Below are 21,162 nucleotides of genomic sequence, written 5' to 3' on the forward strand. Positions count from 1 at the left end.
AAGGTATACAGGGATATACCAAATAAGTAAACATGGGAAGGATATTGATCCAGGGAGTAATCTGATTGCCAATATTTGGAGTCAGGAAGGAATTTATTTTCCCCTTATGAGATATCATTAGATCAGTCTTTTTCAACAGGGGTTCCTAGGAACCATTGGGTTGGGTTCCCTGGGCATCCCTGCAAGTTTTCTGGTCATCTGAAAATCGCATAAAATATCGAAGAATTGACAGTGCATCCAATCAGAGTTGCTATTACAGATGATTGTGGGTTTCTCCAAATTTCACTTAGGGTTCACTTAACCAAAAAAAGGTTGGAAACCACTGCATTAGATGCTATTTCACTGGGGGTTTTTTGTTTGCCTACCTCTGGATCAATTTATTGAAAGTACGGATATAGGATAAGTATCTGTCTAAATGTAGCATAGGTGGAACTTCATGAACATGTCTTTTTTCAACCTCATCTACTATGTACCTAGGTAACGATGTAACATCATCACACTCTTTCTTCAAGCAACTCCCACATTCCCATATTTAAACCAGTGAAAAACTGTCTGATGATCAATATCAATGCACTTGCAAGATAACTTGTAAAATAAATAGACTTGTATAAAACAAGTGTTTGCTACATTGCAGTTTTACCTTGAAACGTTGGAGGTCCTTGTAAGCATCTTCCTATGGGAGTGGAATGAGGATGTTGCTGATTGCTTGAGTTGAAGGTCCCTTTCGATGACTCGCCTCTCCTCCTTCAGCTCTGGAATACAAGTGAAACCATAAAATATAATTTTGTATTGAACAGTGAATAAAACACATGGTGTAAGTCTCCATCAAGAAACACTGAAAACTCGGATTATCTTTTTACCCCCATTAAACACAAACACTGAAACCCTATCTGTACGCACAGGGCAGACACAGGGCAAAGTGTCCAACAAATGGTGGGATTGTATGGGGCTTTTCTCGTAGCTCCAAAGTGTGACAAACCGCTTCTAAAGGGCACTTTAGAAGCGGATTAGCATGCTTTGCTATTCTGTAAATCCAAACCGTGTCTAAAAGGCTTTCTCAGAAGCGGTTTCACTCCAGTTCTGCCAATCCTACCGGCTTTTAAAAACAGGCAGAAATGCGTAAATTTATTTATTTTCCACACAAACTGCAATTCTCGTAGCTCTGTTATGCAAACTGCTTCTAAAAATGCACATTTTTTTTTTAAACACCACCTAAAGGACAAGATTGGTACTGCGAGTTACATTCAGAGCCTGAAATCTGGGTTTGGGAGAGATCCATAAATCAGACTGGGGATGGAATTATCACCACCTCGGGTCATGCCACTTCCAAAGCAAGTACAATCCGGGCGGTTTGGCTGTTACACCGGGCGGTTTGGCTGTTACACCGGGCGTTTTGGCTGTTACACCGGGCGGTTTGGCTGTTACACCGGGCGGTTTGGCTGTTACACCGGGCGGTTTGGCTGTTACACCAGGCGGTTTGGCTGTTATACTGGGCGGTTTGGCTGTTACACCGGGCGGTTTGGCTGTTACACCGGGCGGTTTGGCTGTTATACCGGGCGGATTGGCTGTTACACTGGGCGGTTTGGCTGTTATACTGGGCGGTTTGGCTGTTACACCAGGCGGTTTGGCTGTTACACCGGGCGGTTTGGCTGTTACACCGGGCGGTTTGGCTGTTACACCGGGCCGTTTGGCACTTTTTATAGAAGCCATTTAGAAGAAGCGGTTTGCCACTTCGGATCTACGAGAATAGTCCCCAATGTATCAAGATAAAATCAAGATCATTTGAGAGTAAAATGGGATTTGTTTCACACCTGTCAGCATCAATTGATGAAATGACATCGGTGTGAGCCAGTTTGCAACTTGGGCATTACATCTTACCCCCTCACTTTTCCACACGTGTTTTATTCAATGCACGAGGATCCTTGTGTCTTATGAGCAAGCGCTGCCTTTACCTGTCAGTGAGGGCTCAGGGGGGGGCTGCAGTCCTCCTGTGTGGAGATGCTCCTCATACAGACGATGCTGTGACAACAAAGACAAGAAGCCAGGAGGTTTTGTTATTGCTGCTCAGTGTTTATCAGGTGCCATTTGTTTAACTGTGCATGGGAAGGGGTTCAGACCATTCCATTGTTACAGGCCATAAGGCATAAGAGGAACCTCTGAATTTAGGAAATGGTGTACAAACCGAACATCAAATCAGATCCAAATGATCGGACATGGGATGAGATGTATGGAAATAATGCAATTTGCTAACACAGAGCATTTCATTTGTGCCACTGGCAAATGCGTGAAACTTGTTATAAGAATGTAAATGGTGTAGTGAGATAGAGAAACTGTGCCTTTCACAGGCGCAAACTGTAGTATAATTGGATATATTAAACGCCAGGCCCACAGAACCCAAAGCTCCGTAACGTAGCGTTTGGTGTCGTTTTTGTCTAGACCGGGCATTGCGTTAACTATAATGATATGCAAAAGAGGCGTTCCCACCAACAACGGATATCCACTGTATAGCCAACGCAGGAATTTAACGTAACGTTAGTGAGGTCAGAGCTAAACTTGGCGTTACTCACGTCCACACTCTGAGATAGTTATTATACAGGGTCTGGATGAGTGCGAGAGCACAGCTGGGTATGATGTAACCATTATATTGCTATTTACAGGGTTCTTTTCCTCTCCTGTCTTCTCTTTTCAACTTGAATTAAACACCCATTCAGGCTCTGGATGGGAGTAACGCCCTCTTTGGGTGAGACAGGCAGTGCTAACTTCACGTGGTGTTAAGCCTGTGCTAGTGCGATAACTAACGGACGTTATTTTTGCATATATTTAGCTTTGTGGATTGCCGTTAAGATCAGGGAAACGAGCCCTGACTTATTGGACCTATGTGCCTCTGACCCCGAGATGAGCAATTTCTCCCTTATTTGCTCCCAAACTGATTCCTACAAATAGTTCACTGATCAAGCAGAGCAACTTTGCCCCAAACAGCTTGAATCCTTCGGGAAAACAGATGCAACATGCTTATCACGTTGTTGGCCCCCGGCCTAATGTCTTTATGTCAATTTGGGCCTCTTGATGCAGATTCCCCTTTGCCAGATAAATAATACTTAACTACTGTTAGTTACTATATTTATTTCACTTCTTGGATGCATTACCGGACATCCAGCAGAGAATTAAAATAGATAATATGAAAGCTGTTAAATTACCTGAATTAGTTTCTGTACTATTTATGTCAAGGTTGTGCAGAGCGTATAAAGATCTGAACGTGTGCATTTATAAACAAATATAACGTAAGTCTTGTGAAGACAGGTTAATAATTTAACAGAATAAGAGAATAACATCTCCTAAAATCAGACTCTGCATTTTCAGTAGCACATCAAGCAGCACTTATATTCCCAGTTAGCCAATACATTTATGGCGGCTGCTTACCCAACGGCCATGAAATGAGGTCTAGGGTATATGGGCGTGGTCATTTTGCCGCGATCAAATCTCCGCCGGAGTTTAGCCGCCACTCACCTCGCCGTAGGGACCTCTCTCCGTCGGCTGCTTTGCCGCCAAGGTAAGCCCCTAACTTTACCCCTTACTTTAAAACCCCCCTAATCTTAACCCCAAGTACTAACGCTACCCCTACCCTAAAAACATTAACCCTTACCCTAAAAACCCATAATCCCCTACCCTCAAAATCTTAAATCTTTACCCTAATCCCCTACCCAAAACCCTAGCCCCTTACCCTAAAATCCCTACCCGCCAAATTAACCCTTAAATCAACTTCCCTTGGTGGTACGGCTGGCGGTGGAGAGTGCCTCTGCATCCAAACTTTGGCAGGCACTTGGCCGCGGTGAGATCTTTTGCGCAGCAGTGAAACCATAAGGTATTTTTTTGGCGTTGCCTAATAATCTTGTCTCAAAATGTATCAACATTAAAAACATTAATTAATAGAAAATACCCCCCAAAATGGAATATTATATATTAAAATTTCCAGTGTTAGTGCAGCCTGCTTGTGCATGGACCAACGCATTTCTACCAACCCCTACCACATTCAGCACTTATCATCTGAGATCAGACTCCAAAAGACTGCTCATGGTCCCATCGCTCCTCCTTCTCTTACCATGCACCCCAAAACTGGAACAACCTACCAGAGACTCTCACATCCACCACCAGTTTAAGTTCTTTCAAATCTAAGGCCGTCTCACATTTTAATCTGGTCTGTAACTGTTTCATTCGCCCATAATATATATTATCTTTAACTGTGCATGCAATGTCTTGTATATAATGTATACCCTGTTCATTTATGTACAGTAACTGTATTTGTAACCATGTATTATTTGTCTTAACTCTGTGCCCGGGACATACTTGAAAACGAGAGGTAACTCTCAATGTATTACTTCCTGGTAAAATATTTTTATAAATAAATAAATGACCTTGCTGGGTTTTCAACAAGTTTTATTTTTTTTATTTTTTTTTAGGCTAAAATTCTCCTTGCAGATCTGCACACATTCAATCAAAATCTGCCTATCTGGCATCTTCTAACATGCACAGCCCCCTACAACATACACAGCCCCCTCGAACATACACAGACTCCCACAACATACACAGCCCCCTCCAACATACACAGCCCCCTCCAACATACACAGCCCCCCCAACATACACAGCCCCCCAACATACACATACACAGCCCCAACATACACAGACCCCCACAACATACACATACACAGCACCCCCAACATACACAGCACCCCCAACATACAAAAAACCCCCAACATACACAGCCCCCCTAACATACACAGCCCCCTCCAACATACACAGCCCCCCAACATACACATAGACAGCACCCACAACATACACAGCCCCCCCCAACATACACCCCCCCCCAACATACACATAGACAGCTCCCTGCAACATACACATAGACAGCACCCCACAACATACACAGCCCTCCCAACATACACATAGACAGCACCCCACAACATACACAGCCCCCCCCAACATACACATACACAGCACCCCCAACATACACAGCACCTCCAACATACACAGCCCCCTAACATAACATACTTGGCCCTTAACCCTTTGAAACCAGCTGTGCGGCTGCAGCATACTCCTTCCCACAACAAGCAGTCACTTTACCTTTCATTTCAACTTTGCCCCTTATCCTCTGTAGAATAAACTCTCGTGTGTAGGGCCCTCGTTACCTTCTGTATCTGTTTGCGTTTGTTTGTTCTTATTTGGCATATCATTCTGTTTATGTAATTGATCTTACCCTGTTCCTTCATTGTACCGTGCTTTGGAATATATTAGTGCTTTATAAATAAACGATATTAATGATGATAATCATTACAGTACCGTCCCATCCTATATTGCATCTTTCCTTGTGTTTGGTCTCGTTTATAACCTTCTGGGGGACAAAAGCGCTATATAAAAAAAGTTTGAATTATTATTATTATTATTATAATAATAATCACTTCTCATTCACCAGTTTATCAAATGAGCCCAGGAGGGGGCAGCATTGTTATACCAAAAAGTGATGACCAAATCCCAGGGAGAGAACGTCTTGCCGTGTAACTTCCATAGTGGTTATTATGGGTCCTGGGTTTTGCTTCGTGTTGGGGGCGTAAGACAAACACAAACATCCTAGCACAAGAACCTGGAATCCCTGCAGCAAATGATTCATAGTTACACTCTCTGTAAAAGAGTCACTTTGGGATGCCCCTTGTACATGATCTGCGAGGGTATGATAGTACATTTAAAGCTGCAGTTCAAGCAATAGCCTATATGTGTGTTTTTTTTTAAATAAATCAGTTTTGTACTATGAGAAAATACTTGTAGTATTTTTTTTTTTTAAAACAAAGTTTTTTAGACATTTTTAATGTATTCTAATGTAAAAAGCATTTTTGTTTCTATAGCAACCATTTACAAAGTGATATCCCCTTTCTCTTCTGAGACAGGCTCTGGCACACCCCTTGTGCCTTCTCTCTAGCAGTGCAACAATTGTATATAGAGCCTGCCTGGTCACATGATCTTCCACACAGAACTCGGCATCTTGGGTAATCTTCTGCATCCCTAACAGTAATTTAAAGAAACCCTGAGTCAAATCATTGCCGATCGATCACAGGAGAACAGATAGATCGGCAACTTAGCTAATCGCTGTCAGTGTTCAGATTGAATTGATGCACATATTGAATAAAAAAAATTAAAAAATTAAACTGCAGCTTTAAATCAGGAAACCCCATTTTTAATATTGATTTTTTTTTTCCAGAATTAAAACATCTAGTTGGAAGCCGCAACGGTATCTGTCCCAAATTACGTCGCGCCCTTTTCATTTCGGCCCGCAGAACCAAAGCCGATTGTATGGCCATTTTGATTGCCTGAATGGGAGCAAACACACTATTTTAGCTCTGGGTCCCAAGAACTAAAAATATTGCGGTTAGCTCCGGAGGAAACCCCCAGATTCCTATTCTGTAAAAAATAGAAAACAACCCGAAAAGAAAACAACAAATAAAGGTAATTGCTGCTTTAAGTTTCACAGAGAACCGTATCTTATGGATACATAAGCATACGTGTTTTACACCTGAAGAAGGGATTTCCCTAATATGTTGTACATTATCTCTGCATCATTGAAACTACTTTACATGTCTATTTGACTTCTGTCACCGCGTTTGAGTGGCACAGGATACGGTTCCCTATTAATGTCTATGGAGCGATTTCTGCTGGGAATCTCGCTTTCCTGCAAGGAGCACCAGCCACCATTTTGAAAGGAGTGCGCCCGCCATCTTTGGATCCTTTGCTGTAAGTTTCACGCACTGTTCTCTTTGAACCTGTTGCCCTTGTATAACCACCTGTCACAATACAATGTGACTCCCTATTTAACCCCTTGTTGCAAGAAGAGACCTTGCCAGCAGCCATAGCTGGGCGCTGTATCATGCCGGCACTTTAAATAATAGACGTGAGCTGGGAGAATTGCCACATTGATCAGCAACACTGAAAACTGCACATCTATTACACATCAATAATACTCTAATTACTTTCTGCTTGCTGTACCGCCCTAGACGCCACACACTGCTCAGAGACTGGGACATGAACAGTTTAGCATTAAACCCCCAATGCAGCGCAATTCTGCACACTGTTTGTGATCTTCAATACAGCAAATAAAAATACCACTGGTGGGGACATGTGCATGTTTCAGACAGGTCTGCACCCCGGTCTTTCCCCATTATCACTTAGCATGCAATGCTTCCACTGCAGCCAGGAATTCTGGGTAATCACATGCAAATAAGCACTCACAGTGAGTCACTCTTTACTTCTCATCCATTTTAACATGGACCCCTATAAGCTTATACCTGCCGTACTACACAGCTTTTCAGCACTGCCTGGGTTAAAAAGTGCATAGCCAGTAACCCTACTCACAGACAGCTATTTCAACCTTTTGGGTTGCATCAGTGTGAGGATGGATGCTGGCCTTGCAATGTGACCTACAACATCATCATCATTTATTTTTTGAGTAACTACAGGCCTCCACCTAAGGGGGCATCACAATACTTTACAGTCACTTTGAGAACAACTACAATGAAATACGAAGCCAGAAATATTATTATAATGCACCAACATATTCCATAGCGCTGTACAATAGGGCATATAGAGAGAGAGAGAGAGACAGAGAGAGAGAGACAGAGAGAGAGAGAGACAGACAGACAGAGACAGAGAGAGAGAGAGAGAGAGAGAGAGAGAGAGAGAGACAGAGAGAGAGAGACAGAGAGAGAGAGACAGAGAGAGAGAGTGACAGGGAGAGAGAGACAGAGAGAGAGAGACAGAGAGTGACAGAGAGAATGACAGAGAGAGTGACAGAGAGAGTGACAGAGAGAGTGACAGAGAGAGTGACAGAGAGAGTAACAGAGAGTGACAGAGAGAGTAACAGAGAGAGACAGAGTCAAAGAAAAAGAACTGGCCATGTCTCCCTGCAGTAGCGCTACAAATCGCTTCTGCATGTGCACATGTAGCGCCGCTACGATGACGTCACCAGATCGCTCTGCAGTTTCTGGTATAATTGAAGACTTATGCAGTGCTCTCCCTAAGGCTACGGCCCCGCTGCACGCGCGCCTGCGTGGCTGGCGGCGCGTGCAGCCGAGTTCCCCGGTCTGCAGTGAGCTGCAGGGGAAAAGACAGGGGGGGGGGGTATGACGGGGGAGTGACGGGGGTGCGGCCATGACGTCACCTGACAGGTTCGCCCACATTGGCTAACTTGCCGGGGGGCGCGGCCTAGCACTCTGTCGCTAGTTCCAATCTCAATTTTCATGTCTGCATCAAAAACTCGCCGCGCAGCATGGCGGCCTCCCCTCGCAGCGGGCCCAGGTCGTCCATTGAGGGGCAGCTCTTGTAACCGCCATAGCGAGTGCTACAGCAGCCAGCGGGAACCAAGCCAAAGGCTTCCACTTGCCACTGCTGGAGACAGGACACTGGACAATTTGTCTGACCCAGTATTGGCAATTCTTATGTTCTTAACAAGCCGAGGGGATAACTCTGCTGTCAGGGGCAGACCTGGGAGCCACAGCTGGACTGCTCTTCCCCTGTCCTCTGGGGGAACATACCACTGGAAGCCGGGAGTTCTCTGAAGCTTTGTGTGCAATGGAAAAGCAAGGAGCACCCCTGAGCGAGCGGAGATTCCAGCACTGCTAATACTGCACAGAAGGGAGACAGAACAGGGCTGTGTGCTGCGGGGGGGGGGGCTCGAGATACTGCAGCAATGCTATGTAGCTCGCAACTAACCACTGCACTGCACACCCCTCGGACACTGAAGGGAGTAGGTAGATTTTAAAGTTAGCAATCTGTATTGCAGCATATGAAACCGCTACCATTTCTTAAGTTGATTTTTGTTTTTTTACATTTACATTTATTTTGAACCATTTTACAATTGATCATCAAACTTGGAAACGCCATAGATATGAAACACACAGTATATTCTGATTTTGTTAGGATATAACGAAGGGTGCATAGCTACAGTACCTGAAGAAATAACACAGAAGTAATTCTGAATAATGCGTTTTTTATATTCAGAAGCGAAGGTCTCCTACAAGCAGGACATGGGTAGTACCAAGAAACGACACGTGATTTGCTGCTTTAGTCCCATGTGAGTAGGTTCTGTGCATACTGCTGGCCGCTTAGTTACATTATAGCCCTATCGTGTCTCGCTCGTTATCACTTGCCTTTATGACAGGTCCCAAAGTCACACATCACTGACCTGTAAAAATGATATGTCTTTCTCCAGGGTCCTGCACTCCTCTTCCAGGAAAGATCTGTGCAGAAGACAAGGCACATCAGAAAGAGGACTTAAGGTTACGATATAGGGCCTGCACAGTGGAGGTGAATGAATGAAATTAATACATTTCAGACTTTGATGACGCTCTGGGGGGGGGGGGGGGTCGATGAATAGGAATTGGCATGATGTCCTTTTCTGTTAAACATATGCCATGGCTGCAGTAACTGCTTCAACGCAGAGTGATTCTGAGCAGTCTGATTTCTCTGACACTGAGAACAAATAATGTTTAATTCATGTAAACCAGCACATTAAAGGGTGTGATCTCCATGGCACTGGGAGTTTCCATCAGAGTCTGGTGTTATCTCACGTTAAAAAGCTATTGTGCGCCTCACTATCAGACAGAAGCCCTGCGGTCTCTGCCCTTCTGGAAGGGGAAGCATCGCGCCTTTGTGGGACCGTAGAGGGGAGCAAGGAATGATGTTTGGGGAGCGCCTCCTGGTTTAGGTTGGGTGCTGTACGCTTCTGCTTTGAAAGTTGTGTGCTCTCTAGTTCTGAAAATGGGGGGACGGGGCAGGACATGTTCTCTTGTTTTAGGAACGGGGTGGGTGGGATCTATGGGTTAGGTTGAGGGTGTGCGCTCTTGTTTTGTGAAAGAGGGGGTTAGTTTCAGACTCAGGAGTGCCAAGAGTTTGATCAAATGTAAGGATATGCAAACTGGCCCGAGCAAAATTCCATTCTGCACCAAGCCTGTGTGTATGCGTCTCTGAGGGTGGGTGTGTGTGTCTCTGAGGGTGTGTGTGTGTGTGTATGCGTCTCTGAGGGTGTGTGTGTATGCGTCTCTGAGGGTGTGTGTGTGTGTCTCTGAGGGTGGGTGTGTGTGTGTGTGTGTGTCTCTGAGGGTGTGTTTGTGTCTCTGAGGGTGTGTTTGTGTCTCTGAGGGTGTGTGTGTATGCGTCTCTGAGGGTGTGTGTGTATGCGTCTCTGAGGGTGTGTGTGTATGCGTCTCTGAGGGTGTGTGTGTGCACATCTCTGAGGGTGTGTGTGTGTTTGTGTCTGAGGGTGTGTGTGTGTGTCTCTGAGGGTGTGCGTCTCTGTGGGTGTGTGTGTGCGCATCTCTGAGTGTGTGTGTGTGTGTCTCTGAGGGTGTGCGTCTCTGAGGGTGTGTGTGCGCGTCTGAGGGTGTGTGTGTGCGCGTCTCTGAGGGTGTTTGTGTGCGCGTCTCTGGGGGGGTGTGTGTGTCTCTGAGGGTGTGCGTCTCTGAGGGTATGTGTGTGTGTGTGTGTGTGTGCGCGTCTCTGAGGGTGTGTGTGTACGTTTCTGAGGGTGGGTGTGCATATGATAGTTATAGAAATATGGAGACAAATTACTCGGGGAAATTCAAACTAATGTAGAAAAATAAGATATGAATCATGAAACACACCTTCCCATGTCTCTGGTATACAAACAGATCACCTCACCAGCCTCACACAAGCCTCAGTATTCCCTTTCATTGCGGCTTCGCCAAGCTTTTGTTCAGTTTACTTATGACATCATAAGTAGAAACAACTCCAAGCTTCTGTACACAGTGATGTCACATTGTCGCTTTTTAATAATGTCTTTTAAATCTGGGGCAAATGTAACTTGCAGAAAGTGATGCAATGGACAGGTGTACCATCCCCTCGTTCTACACCCCGTCTGGGTGAGAATAAGCAGGTGATGTTATCTTGGGGCGATCAGGTAACTACATTGGAATAGAATGCCTTTGGGTGCAGAAATTATTGAAGCCAATATTCAGTACAGTAATTGTGCATATTACAGTGCTGGATACGAGATAAGAAAAGCAAATAATACAAACAAGAAGTGGAAGTTCTCACACCTATAGCCAGAACCCCTCAGGAAGAGTCCTCACACAGTGTGCACACAGCTTGTACGTGGATGCAGAGGGTCCTATAACATCAATAAAGTCTGTGCTTGTGCCTGCACAGCACACTGCACAGGTGTATATTCATTCTGCACAATAACAGGTGTATATTCATTCTGCACAATAACAGGTGTATATTCAGTCTGCACATACAGTAGATACTGTGCAGTGGTTCGAGTCTGAATGAGAAAACATTAACACAAGAAGCAGGTGCAGCCTTTTCACACAGACACACACAAGGACTGTTTTGTATCAAGAGACGCCTTCTAATGCATCTTGGATCAGTGCCTAGTTACCCCTTTTATGTAGTCCAAGCCCCAAGAAAACGTCGTCTGGCCACATTCTGACATTTTAAAATCTGCTTCTTTGTATTTTTTAATAAAAAGGGAATTAAAGCAGCAATACCACATTCCCCAATTTTTTCTTCTTATTTGTATATTTAAAGCATGTGACAAATGTATAATTCTACATTCTTAGCTACGCTGACAATCGTTTGGTGCTCCTGTTATAAATCTGACAAAATCCTGATTGTGCGCTTTATTGGCATGACAAAATAATATTTTGGTATTGCCAAAGCAAGGATAATAGGGGGTAGGGTATAATGATTACACTGTACATGAATAACAGGGGGTAGGGTATAATGATTACACAGCACATGAGTAACAGGGGGTTGGGTATAATGATTACACAGTACATGAGTAACGGGGGGTAGGGTATAATGATTACACAGTACATGAGTAACAGGGGGTTGGGTATAATGATTACACAGTATATGAGTAACAGGGGGTAGGGTATAATGATTACACAGTACATGAATAACAGGGGCTGGGGTATAATGATTACACAGTATATGAATAACAGGGGTAGTGTATAATGATTACACAGTACATGAATAACAGGGGGTAGGGTGTAATGATTACACAGTACATGAGTAACAGGGGGTAGGGTATAATGATTACACAGTACATGAGTAACAGGGGGTAGGGTATAATGATTACACCGTACATGAGTAACAGGGGGTAGGGTATAATGATTACATAATACATAGGTAACAGTTACACACAGGGATGTGGGGGTTACTGGGCGTCTCTCAGCCTGTGACAGGCTGAATCCTTCAGTCAGTGTAACTCAGCAGCTGCAATTTATTCTTAAATTACTAAGGTAACATTGTCTTTTGTTACAGTTTGCAGCTCAAACTGCTGGGAACATTTGCAACAAATTATCCCGAATAGGAAATGGATGCAAAGATCTTGCACTGCTGAGGAAGTGGGTTAAAACCTGCTATAAAAATCAAAGGATGCTTTAAAAAACTCATTAAAAATGGCATTGCGCTGAATTTAAAAAAAACAAAAAGTAAAGGGTTGTGTCCAAGCTGCGCGCGCACACGTGACCCTGGGGAGGCGCGATGCTCGGTGCGACAAATATTTTTGTATTTGTCGCGCTTGCCCTGGTCACGTGCGCGGTTCAGCCAATGAGGGCGAACCGCTTACGTGATGTCACGGGCACGCCCCCCCCCCATGCACGCAACTAGCTGACCAGGAATCGCCCAGCGCCTGACATCACGGCGCTCGTGCGCCAGCGAGCGCGCGCTCCCACCCTGGACGAGGCCTCAAGCTTTACCTCCCTTTTGTAAATCAGGGCCCAAGATGTAGGGATTCAAAGAAGATGGAAGAAGTCTAGTTTCAGAAAGTTACTATTCCTGCGACTGCGTTGATTTGGTGCAATCGCACAGAAAGCCTTTTTGACATCAAAGGGGCTTTCCATTCATAGTGCCAGGAGGGCACTATCGCAGTCCATAGACTCTTCTGAAGAAGTCCATAAGACCATGGGTAATAGAAAAGAAAGGGACATTACTCCAGTAAGTGAGATTCACTCCGAATAAATGACACTTGACAGGTCTACGTCAATATTTGGAGTCAGTCTCAGCCCATGGAAGGTATCCTCACAGCGATGAGCAGCATGTGGAGGCACTGCTGGAACTCTTATTAATGTCATTAAAATATACATTTGTGATCTCGAGCCATTTACATTTTCATTGTTTGCATCTTGAAACCTGACAGATGTGAAGATGAGAAGCAGGTCCTGGAATCCTTGCCAAGCAACATACACCCCCTTCCCCCCCCGGATAAGGACTATTAAGGCTAATTCAGCAGAGGCATCTCAGAAGTCTTTCCAGTGCCTTCCTGTTGCTGTGTTTTCCCTGGTTTACTTCATATGCCAAGCTCTCATTGGGATCTGTAATTCATTCCTGTACAATTCCCTTTTTGTTCTTTAGAAGAAAAAACTGGCCTCCCCCCACCCCCCCCCCCCCCCCCTGCAGCTCACTTACCCCCCTCTCTCGCTCTCTCACTAACTGCGAATTCCCTGGAGAGTCTGGCTTCTCTATACTCTTTTTGCTGCTCTTAAAAGTTGCAGCTGCCTACGTTTTCTGAACACTTGGTCACCCAGTCACTGATCCCAAGGAGTCTATCTCTGCGATGTCAAAGGGTTAACGATACAGAGTATATTTGTATTATGCTCTGTAAGGACTATGTGAAAAAGCTGAATTATTTGCTTCGTTTTGTTTATTTACCTCAAATACACATTGCTGCTATTTCCACATACGTATTTTAGAGTCTATGTTATTAATTTTCATTGAGGACTGAAATAAAAAAAAAGGTCATGTTTATCTATTACTTTAATTGTTGTGCAAAAGTTGCTTGAAATTTACCCACACGCTGCTTCTGATGGGATTATTGCTGTGGACTGAAGCACAAAAAGGCATCAAAATGGTCTCTGTGTTTGAGCTACAGCACTTTAAATATCTGTGGGTGCCTGTGGGGATTACACAGATACTCATGAACAATATAGTTCACACGTTGTTACTTTCCAGACATATAGATATACTGTAATGTGTGACATTGTTTCCCCAGATAACATATGGCGTTATAACTCATGGGGCCTGATTTTACAATTTTGTTGAAAACACAAAAACAGCACTGGCGTAAAAATATTAGTGCTCTGCCAACATCATTTTTGCATGGACGATGCAATTTGGAGTTCGGTGCTACAGAGTCCTTAGCATCCACTCAAAAGTGTGCTAATCAGCTCTAAGATTAACGGGATTGCTGATCCGCAGACTGCACGCGTCTGACAAGTATAGGTCTGTGGATAACAATTATGCGTGTGTAATGTGTGTCTGTTTTTGCATGATCAGACAGTTCAAAATCAAACCCTTTTGGGTGTGACCTGTGTGCAACTAGAATAGCTCTATAAATTATTTTCCTTCTCCTGCCACATGGCCTATTGCTCTGTGCCAGGTAGCACCTGTGCAGCAATAGAGCAGCAAATGCAGCCACGACTCATTCGTGGTGAAACTCGTGTTCTTCTAGTGTAGTCTGATTTGCCCCTGGTCCACAGAAGTGCACACATAAGCATCCTTATATCCGGAACAGCCGTTAAAATTACTCTGGACACAAATGCAAGACAGGTACTATTTAACTAATGTACGTCCATGCAGAACTCATTTAAATAAAATTTAGAAATAGGGCAATTTGTGTGCAAGAAGGGATCAAAAAAACTGTATACACTGTATGGGAATTATGAAATTATTAGAAATGGGAATGGCATGGGCTTTTTCTACCACCTCATTTATTTTAAATTAGATTGTAAGGTCTTCAGAGCAGGGAAGTAATACAGTGAGAGTAATACCAGGAAGTTATACACTGAGAGTTACCTCTCGTTTTCAAGTATGTCCAGGGCACAGAGTTATGATGACAAATTCATGGTTACAAATACATAGTCACATTAAGTGAGCAGGGTTATACATTATATACAAGACATTGCATGCACAGTAAAATATAATATATGTTATAGGTGTATGTAACCGTTACAGGTATTGCAGTTCACATACAAATGATATTATCCTTGCTTAGGATTCCACTTACAATTCCCCAACAAAAACACCACGAAGGAGTTAAAATGGGAACTGGAAAGATGGAAATCTGCAAAATCCGACGGAGAAAGCAAAAATAATTTACTAAACACAGGCGGCTCTGCCAGACGTTCCTGGGCTCATAACCCTAACTTCACTCTCTTTGGTGTCCAAAGATACTTGGAAAGCGCAGGAGTTTTATTTGTTAAAAAGCCACAGCTCTTGGCTCTGTGGATCTGTTGGACAAAGCCAAGGTGAAAATGCTTCCCCAGAAACCAATGCAGCCTGCAATAAACCCCACTAGAAGCAGAAGGCTGATACATATTTTCCTGTGTAACATCAGCAGTTTTTTCCCCGCAAATAGGAAACAATCTACTGGCTGCAGGATGTATTGAAACATCCTCTATGAGCCTGGACGGACAGACGTTATTCTACAGCAAAGTTGTCATCAACTCTGGAGAAAAACAGGGGTTGGGGATTTGCTCAGAAAACTACAAATTCAGTAAAGAAACGCTTCAGCGTACTTCCACATCTCTCACACACGTTACCAGACTAGTCGAGTCCCTCGTGTATAATAAGACAGAAAGATTTCAGCCAATGATAAATGAACACACTTTGGGGGAACATGCATCAAGTCTCAGTTTGGGTTATCGCACCCGTTCTGGGTCAACTCCTATACAAGTCAATGGGAAGGAATGCCAGAACGGGTGTGATGACCCATGCCGGCACTTGATCCATGTGCCCCTATGAGTGCTATATAACCGAGCTCCAAAAAAGCGCATATAGACACAGAGCTAAATATTATTACATTTGCCATGGATCTTTAGTTTAGGGAATGTGTCAACTTAGACCTGAAAGAGTTATTGACGATGAAAATATCCCAATTGCATATACATACAAACAAGAAATACTTAAGGAGTGGCTCAGTGAGTAAAAACACTGACTGGCACTGAGTTTGAAGGGGAACCTGGTTCAATTTCCGGTGTCAGCTTCTTGTGTCCTTGGGCAAGTCACTTTATCTCCCTGTGCCTCATGCACCAAAAAAACCCATATATTACGGGGCAGGGACCCTGTCTGCAAAATGTTTCTGTATCATAGGCAGATATCCCAAATATGTTCTCTTCTCACAAACATCAACGACAATCTGTACTCAAAGAGTTTTCCTCAGGTTCTACAAGATACTGTACCATACAATGCTAGGCACTTTCAAGAAAAGTCATTCTCTGTGTCTCTGTAAGTTAATGGATGGTATGAATGAATGGCAGACTAAGGTAGGACACAGTCTTTCATCTAATGGAAGATAGAAACAAGGATCAGTCATCCTGCACACGGTGCAAGTAGAGCTCATGATGGTGCCAGTCATCTTTACAGTCAAGACACACTGTACGGTGGAGGATTTTACGGTCCCTTTTTTTTAACTCAACACTTACTTCTTGTTTGGTTGTAGCCACTATAGACTTCAGATGGCATAGCCAGTAACCATCCTCCCCCTGATGAGACCCAAAAGGTTGAAACCCTACTCACAGAGCACGATCACAGACAGTCAGATTCACAGTCCACTACATGAAAGACTGCTGCATCCATGCGGCTCTGGTCAACTTTGACCAGGAGAAGGCCTTCGACCGTGTCTCCCATGTTTTCATAGGCAGGGTGCTGCATGGGTTTGGGCTGGGTGAAATGTTCTGCTCTTATGTTAACCTGATGTACCTTGATATTTGCAGTGTAGCAATCGTGAACGGATGCCCTCTTTCACCTCACTTTTTTATCTGTTGTATAGAGCTCTTCGCCCAGTGCATCAGACAAGACATTGAGATCAGTAGAACAAGGTAAGAATCAGTAATCCAGCCGCTCCATAATGTACAAAATAGGCACTCACCAGCAAAAAAGGGGTTAAAAAGGTATGCTAGTTAGTACTGTCTGTTTTTTTGTTTTTTATGTAGTTTATTAAAGCATACCTTTTTAACCCCTTTTTTGCTAGTGAGTGCCTATTTTGTACATTATGGAGCGGCTGGATTACTGATTCTTACCTTGTTCTACTACCGTTTGCAAGAATCTGCTTCACCACCGGGAGCCTGGAGGAGACGCTTTCGGCAGCATCAGGGCAGCTGCTGCAAGAAGGGTGATCAAGGCGGCGTATCTTCGTGAGTAGAGGGTACTCCACGTCGGGCATAACCAGGGCTAGGGGGACGTAGTGATTGTATATCACAACTGGCTGTCCCCACTGTGTTATAACCTTCTTTGTCACCCCCATCAATCTGTTACACAGAAACAGCAGCCCTTTAATCCTTTATTTTCCGGTGTCAACTCCTATCATCATTTTATTACTGCCTAAAGGGCAATACTACAGACCTCCTAGAGCTTTAACACGGTTTTTTCCTATGTTCAAGACATTGAGATCAGAGGGATCATCACACCAGGACCCCAGTAGCGTGAAGTGCTCGTTCTGCACAGATAGCCAGTCGGTGAAGACGCTCGTCCAGATGTGTGAAAACTTCGGTAAAGCTGCAGGTGCAAAGGTTAACTGCAGGAAGTCGCAGACCATGATGTTCGAACGTTGGACCTGGCCTCTGACCACCTGTCCTTCTCCCATCAAGACAGGCCTAATCAAAATCCTGGGTGTCTGGTTTGGTGGTGATAGCGAAGGCATGGCCCTGAAGTGCTGGAAGGAGAGACTAACCAGAGTAAAGCAGAAGATTGGACTATGGCGCCTTATACCCCTTACCATCGAGGGTAAAATACTGATGCTGCAGAACGAGATTCTCCGTTTTACAGTACGTGTCACGGGCATGGCCATCTTTGGTCACAACTTGCCAGACCATCTCAAGGACAGTGTTTTGCTTCATCTCGGGTGATAAAATGGAAAGAGTCAAGCTCACGGTGATGTGCAAGGAGCCGTACAAAGGGGGGGAGGGGGAGGAAGGAGTCCCTGACATCCCTACTATGCGGCATGCAACTCACTGAGACTAATAAGGACTATGCCGGCTACTCCATGTCTCGCTTCTTACTCCTGCTCTCTGGACAGAGCAGGCATGGGACAAGTGGGACTGCTCCATTCCTTACAACTGGCCCATGCCCTGGTTCTTCAAGGACGTGAGAAAGTTTGTGAGCCACCGCCAACTAGAGAGGGTAAAACTAGACTTTGAGGTTCAATGTCACATACAAAATGATCAAGGAAAAAGACATTGTACAGACGATCCCATGCTTCCACCATGACACTTTTGATACGGTGTGGAGGAATGTGGCATCAAAGAGATTTATGACCAGCACAACATTGAATGGATAGGAATTTGGGGGGGGGGGGTCTCCCCATGAAATCCGACATGCACACATGGGGCCTCAGGGACACCAGCCCATGCTGCTGTACTACAGAAGATAATGTTTTTCACCTTCTGGAATTGCCGCTTCACGCAGTGCTTGATGAAAGCGATGAAAGCACTAGACTGAGCTAAAGAACTTTATACAGAGGAAGTACATAACGTACCATTCGGGGGTTTTTTATGGACTGTTCCAGGCACACACGGTGGACGCAATTGAGACCGGTTGGCGTCTAATGTGTTGTGTGTCAAGGAGGTTTTGTTTTTTTGCCAGGGAACGCTTAACCAAGGGAAGAAGGTGATGACAATGCAGGACTGTCACAGGCTGATTCACAGCCTGCTCAGAGACTATTCCATCAGAGACTTGTCCTGAGGAGGAGGAGGACTAATAATTCCCCTACCCCATCCCTTGCTGTTTTTCTGTGGACAAATAAAGTTTGAGTCTATGTATGCATTGCATGTATGATCTGTATTGATGAAACTGTATGAGAACCATATGAGAGATGCACTGTGCCGTTGTGTACGTCACAGTTTTTTTCTCTTTTGATATCTATGTGTATGTTATGATCTTGTTGTAAAGATTTATATGCATAATAAAAGTATTTTCAAAACAAAAAACAGCTGCCTGTGCTGTGGTTAAAAGATGTGCACCGCAGCAGGAATAAGCTTATAGGGGCCCATGTTAAAATTGACAAGAAGCAAAAAGTGACGCTGTGTGCACATTTGCATGTCATTACCCAGAATTCCAGGCTGCAGTGGAAGCACTGTATGCCAAGAGATAATGATGAAAGGCAGATTTGCAGACCTGTCTGAGATGTGAATGTGCTTATGAATGGTATTTTCATTTGCTCTACAGTAAAACTAACCAGCTTCACATGCTGCTGTCATTTTCACTTCTGGAAAAACACTTTCTTTTAAATAGACTTTTAGGTTTTCAACTATTTAAAAAAAATGATATAGAAAAGAAAGAAAATAAGCACAAAAAAAACAAGTAATAGAATCTATAAAACCTTCAAAATTCTAATACTAAATTAACTTAAGCAAGTCAATTGAAGCAAAAACACATCCGCCACAGCACTACCAGAACATTAAGTTACTGTAAGTATGGTTAAGGGGAGTATCCACCAATACGTATTTGTTTTATTAGTATATTCTTTCCCTAGTTTCATACATCTCAAATCCTTTATTCTTTAATTAAGTTCCTGATGTCTCAGGGGGAACCATTATGCTTCAGGAAAAAGCAGTAATCATTGTATTTCAAATGAGGATTTAATTTTAAAATGTAATTTTCCCGTTTATTTTATATTTTCTCCGAGGTTTTTGTAAACACATCTAACATGGCATTCATTCTTTTCAGAGACATAACCTCATACAATTCTTTATTCAATTAAGATCTAGAAATGGAAGGTTAATCTTACGAGTTAAATATCTAGGGGCCATCTTTCCCAACCACGTGAAGCTTAGCAGGGTACATCAAAGAGATAATAACCTTGAGCTTGAATAACTTGGAGCATATGTCAGACTACTTTCTCCTTCTCCTGTATACCTCAGCAGTGTATTCCTGGAATCTGGTAGTCTTTATACTGTATTTCATTTGCTTGCAGGCTCTCAGTAGCTCAACCTCGATTGGGCGCCTCCTAGCACACGGTCTCCCCTAGATTGGGCGCCTCTTAGCACACGGTCTCCTGTAGATTGGGCACCTCTTAGCACGCAGTCTCCTCTATATTGGATGCCTCCAAGCACACGGCCTCCTCTATTTAGCGCCTCCAAGCACACGCCCTCCTCAATATTGGACGCCTCCTAGCATGCCGCCTTCTCTATATTGGACGCCTCCCTCCTGCTTCTCAGGCCTTGATGCTTTGGCACCATTTCAACAGTTCTGAAGGACAAATGCCTTTCCATGTTGTTGCAATAGTCTGATTGAAATATACCTCTTGATTACAATTAAGAGGTTGTGAAGAGATGTCCATCTACGGTTCCCCATGGAGTTTTACTTGCGCGCAGCCTCACTCTGCCGCCCCAAACTGGAAGTCCGATACATGCACCTTTAAAGCAAAAGAAAAATAATCCAAACCCCAATGCGGGTTGGAGAGGGATTTACCATCTGAACTTCACTGGAAAGAGACAGCCCTGTTATTTTAATCCCACGTTGTATTATAGGTTTAGGACAGTGGCAGATATGACCTGAACATTGGAGTTTAGGTCATGAGCATGTTGGTTAATTAAAATAAGGCTGATCTGACTGATCTGTTGTTCCAGCTCTGACTTAAACCACACAAGATCAAAATGACATCCTGTACAAATACTTGTTTATGTATTTATTTTTAAATCATGATAGCACCAATCTTGCTACTGGAAATATGTACTTTTTCCATACACCTCATTTGCTTAATGTATATCTGAAAATTAAATATATCTGAAGAATATTTGTATTTTTTTATGGAATTGTTTAGTGCGCAAGTACAAAAGGAATCAGGAAAGCTCAAACGTATGACTCCAGGATTCCTGAGCGTGCCAGTGAATTTTATGAGGTTGTGAAGGCTAGATTTGATTTTCAGTTCATCATGTAGAAAAAAAAGTCTTACGAATCCTAATGCAATCGGAGATGAAAATGGCAAGTTCACTTTTTTCAGTTTTATGTTCACCGCCTGTGTATGTTATTAGAAGTGGGTTGTGTTTTAATTAAGGTTTAGGGAATACAAAAATGAAATAAAGACCAATTAAGCAAAATGGAAACAACATAAAACAAAAACGGAAATTAAATCCTGGACTGATCTTGCCAGAGTGGGTCTGG

At 43.6% G+C, this 21,162-nt stretch overlaps 1 protein-coding gene across 1 annotated transcript in view; it reads right to left on the bottom strand.

The window, feature by feature from the left end:
* Positions 1 to 21,162, bottom strand: part of CCDC24 (coiled-coil domain containing 24) — a 52,599-nt gene that overhangs the window by 1,982 nt on the left and 29,455 nt on the right. Inside the window, exons 6-8 of the mRNA XM_075616217.1 lie at positions 9,224 to 9,278; positions 1,953 to 2,019; positions 641 to 752 (exon numbers count right to left, since the gene is read on the bottom strand). Coding sequence (XP_075472332.1) covers positions 641 to 752; positions 1,953 to 2,019; positions 9,224 to 9,278 — 234 coding nt within the window. The remainder of the gene's footprint in view (positions 1 to 640; positions 753 to 1,952; positions 2,020 to 9,223; positions 9,279 to 21,162) is intronic.

The sequence above is a fragment of the Ascaphus truei genome, chromosome 10 (assembly GCF_040206685.1).
Source record: "Ascaphus truei isolate aAscTru1 chromosome 10, aAscTru1.hap1, whole genome shotgun sequence".
Taxonomy (NCBI): Eukaryota; Metazoa; Chordata; class Amphibia; order Anura; family Ascaphidae; genus Ascaphus; species Ascaphus truei.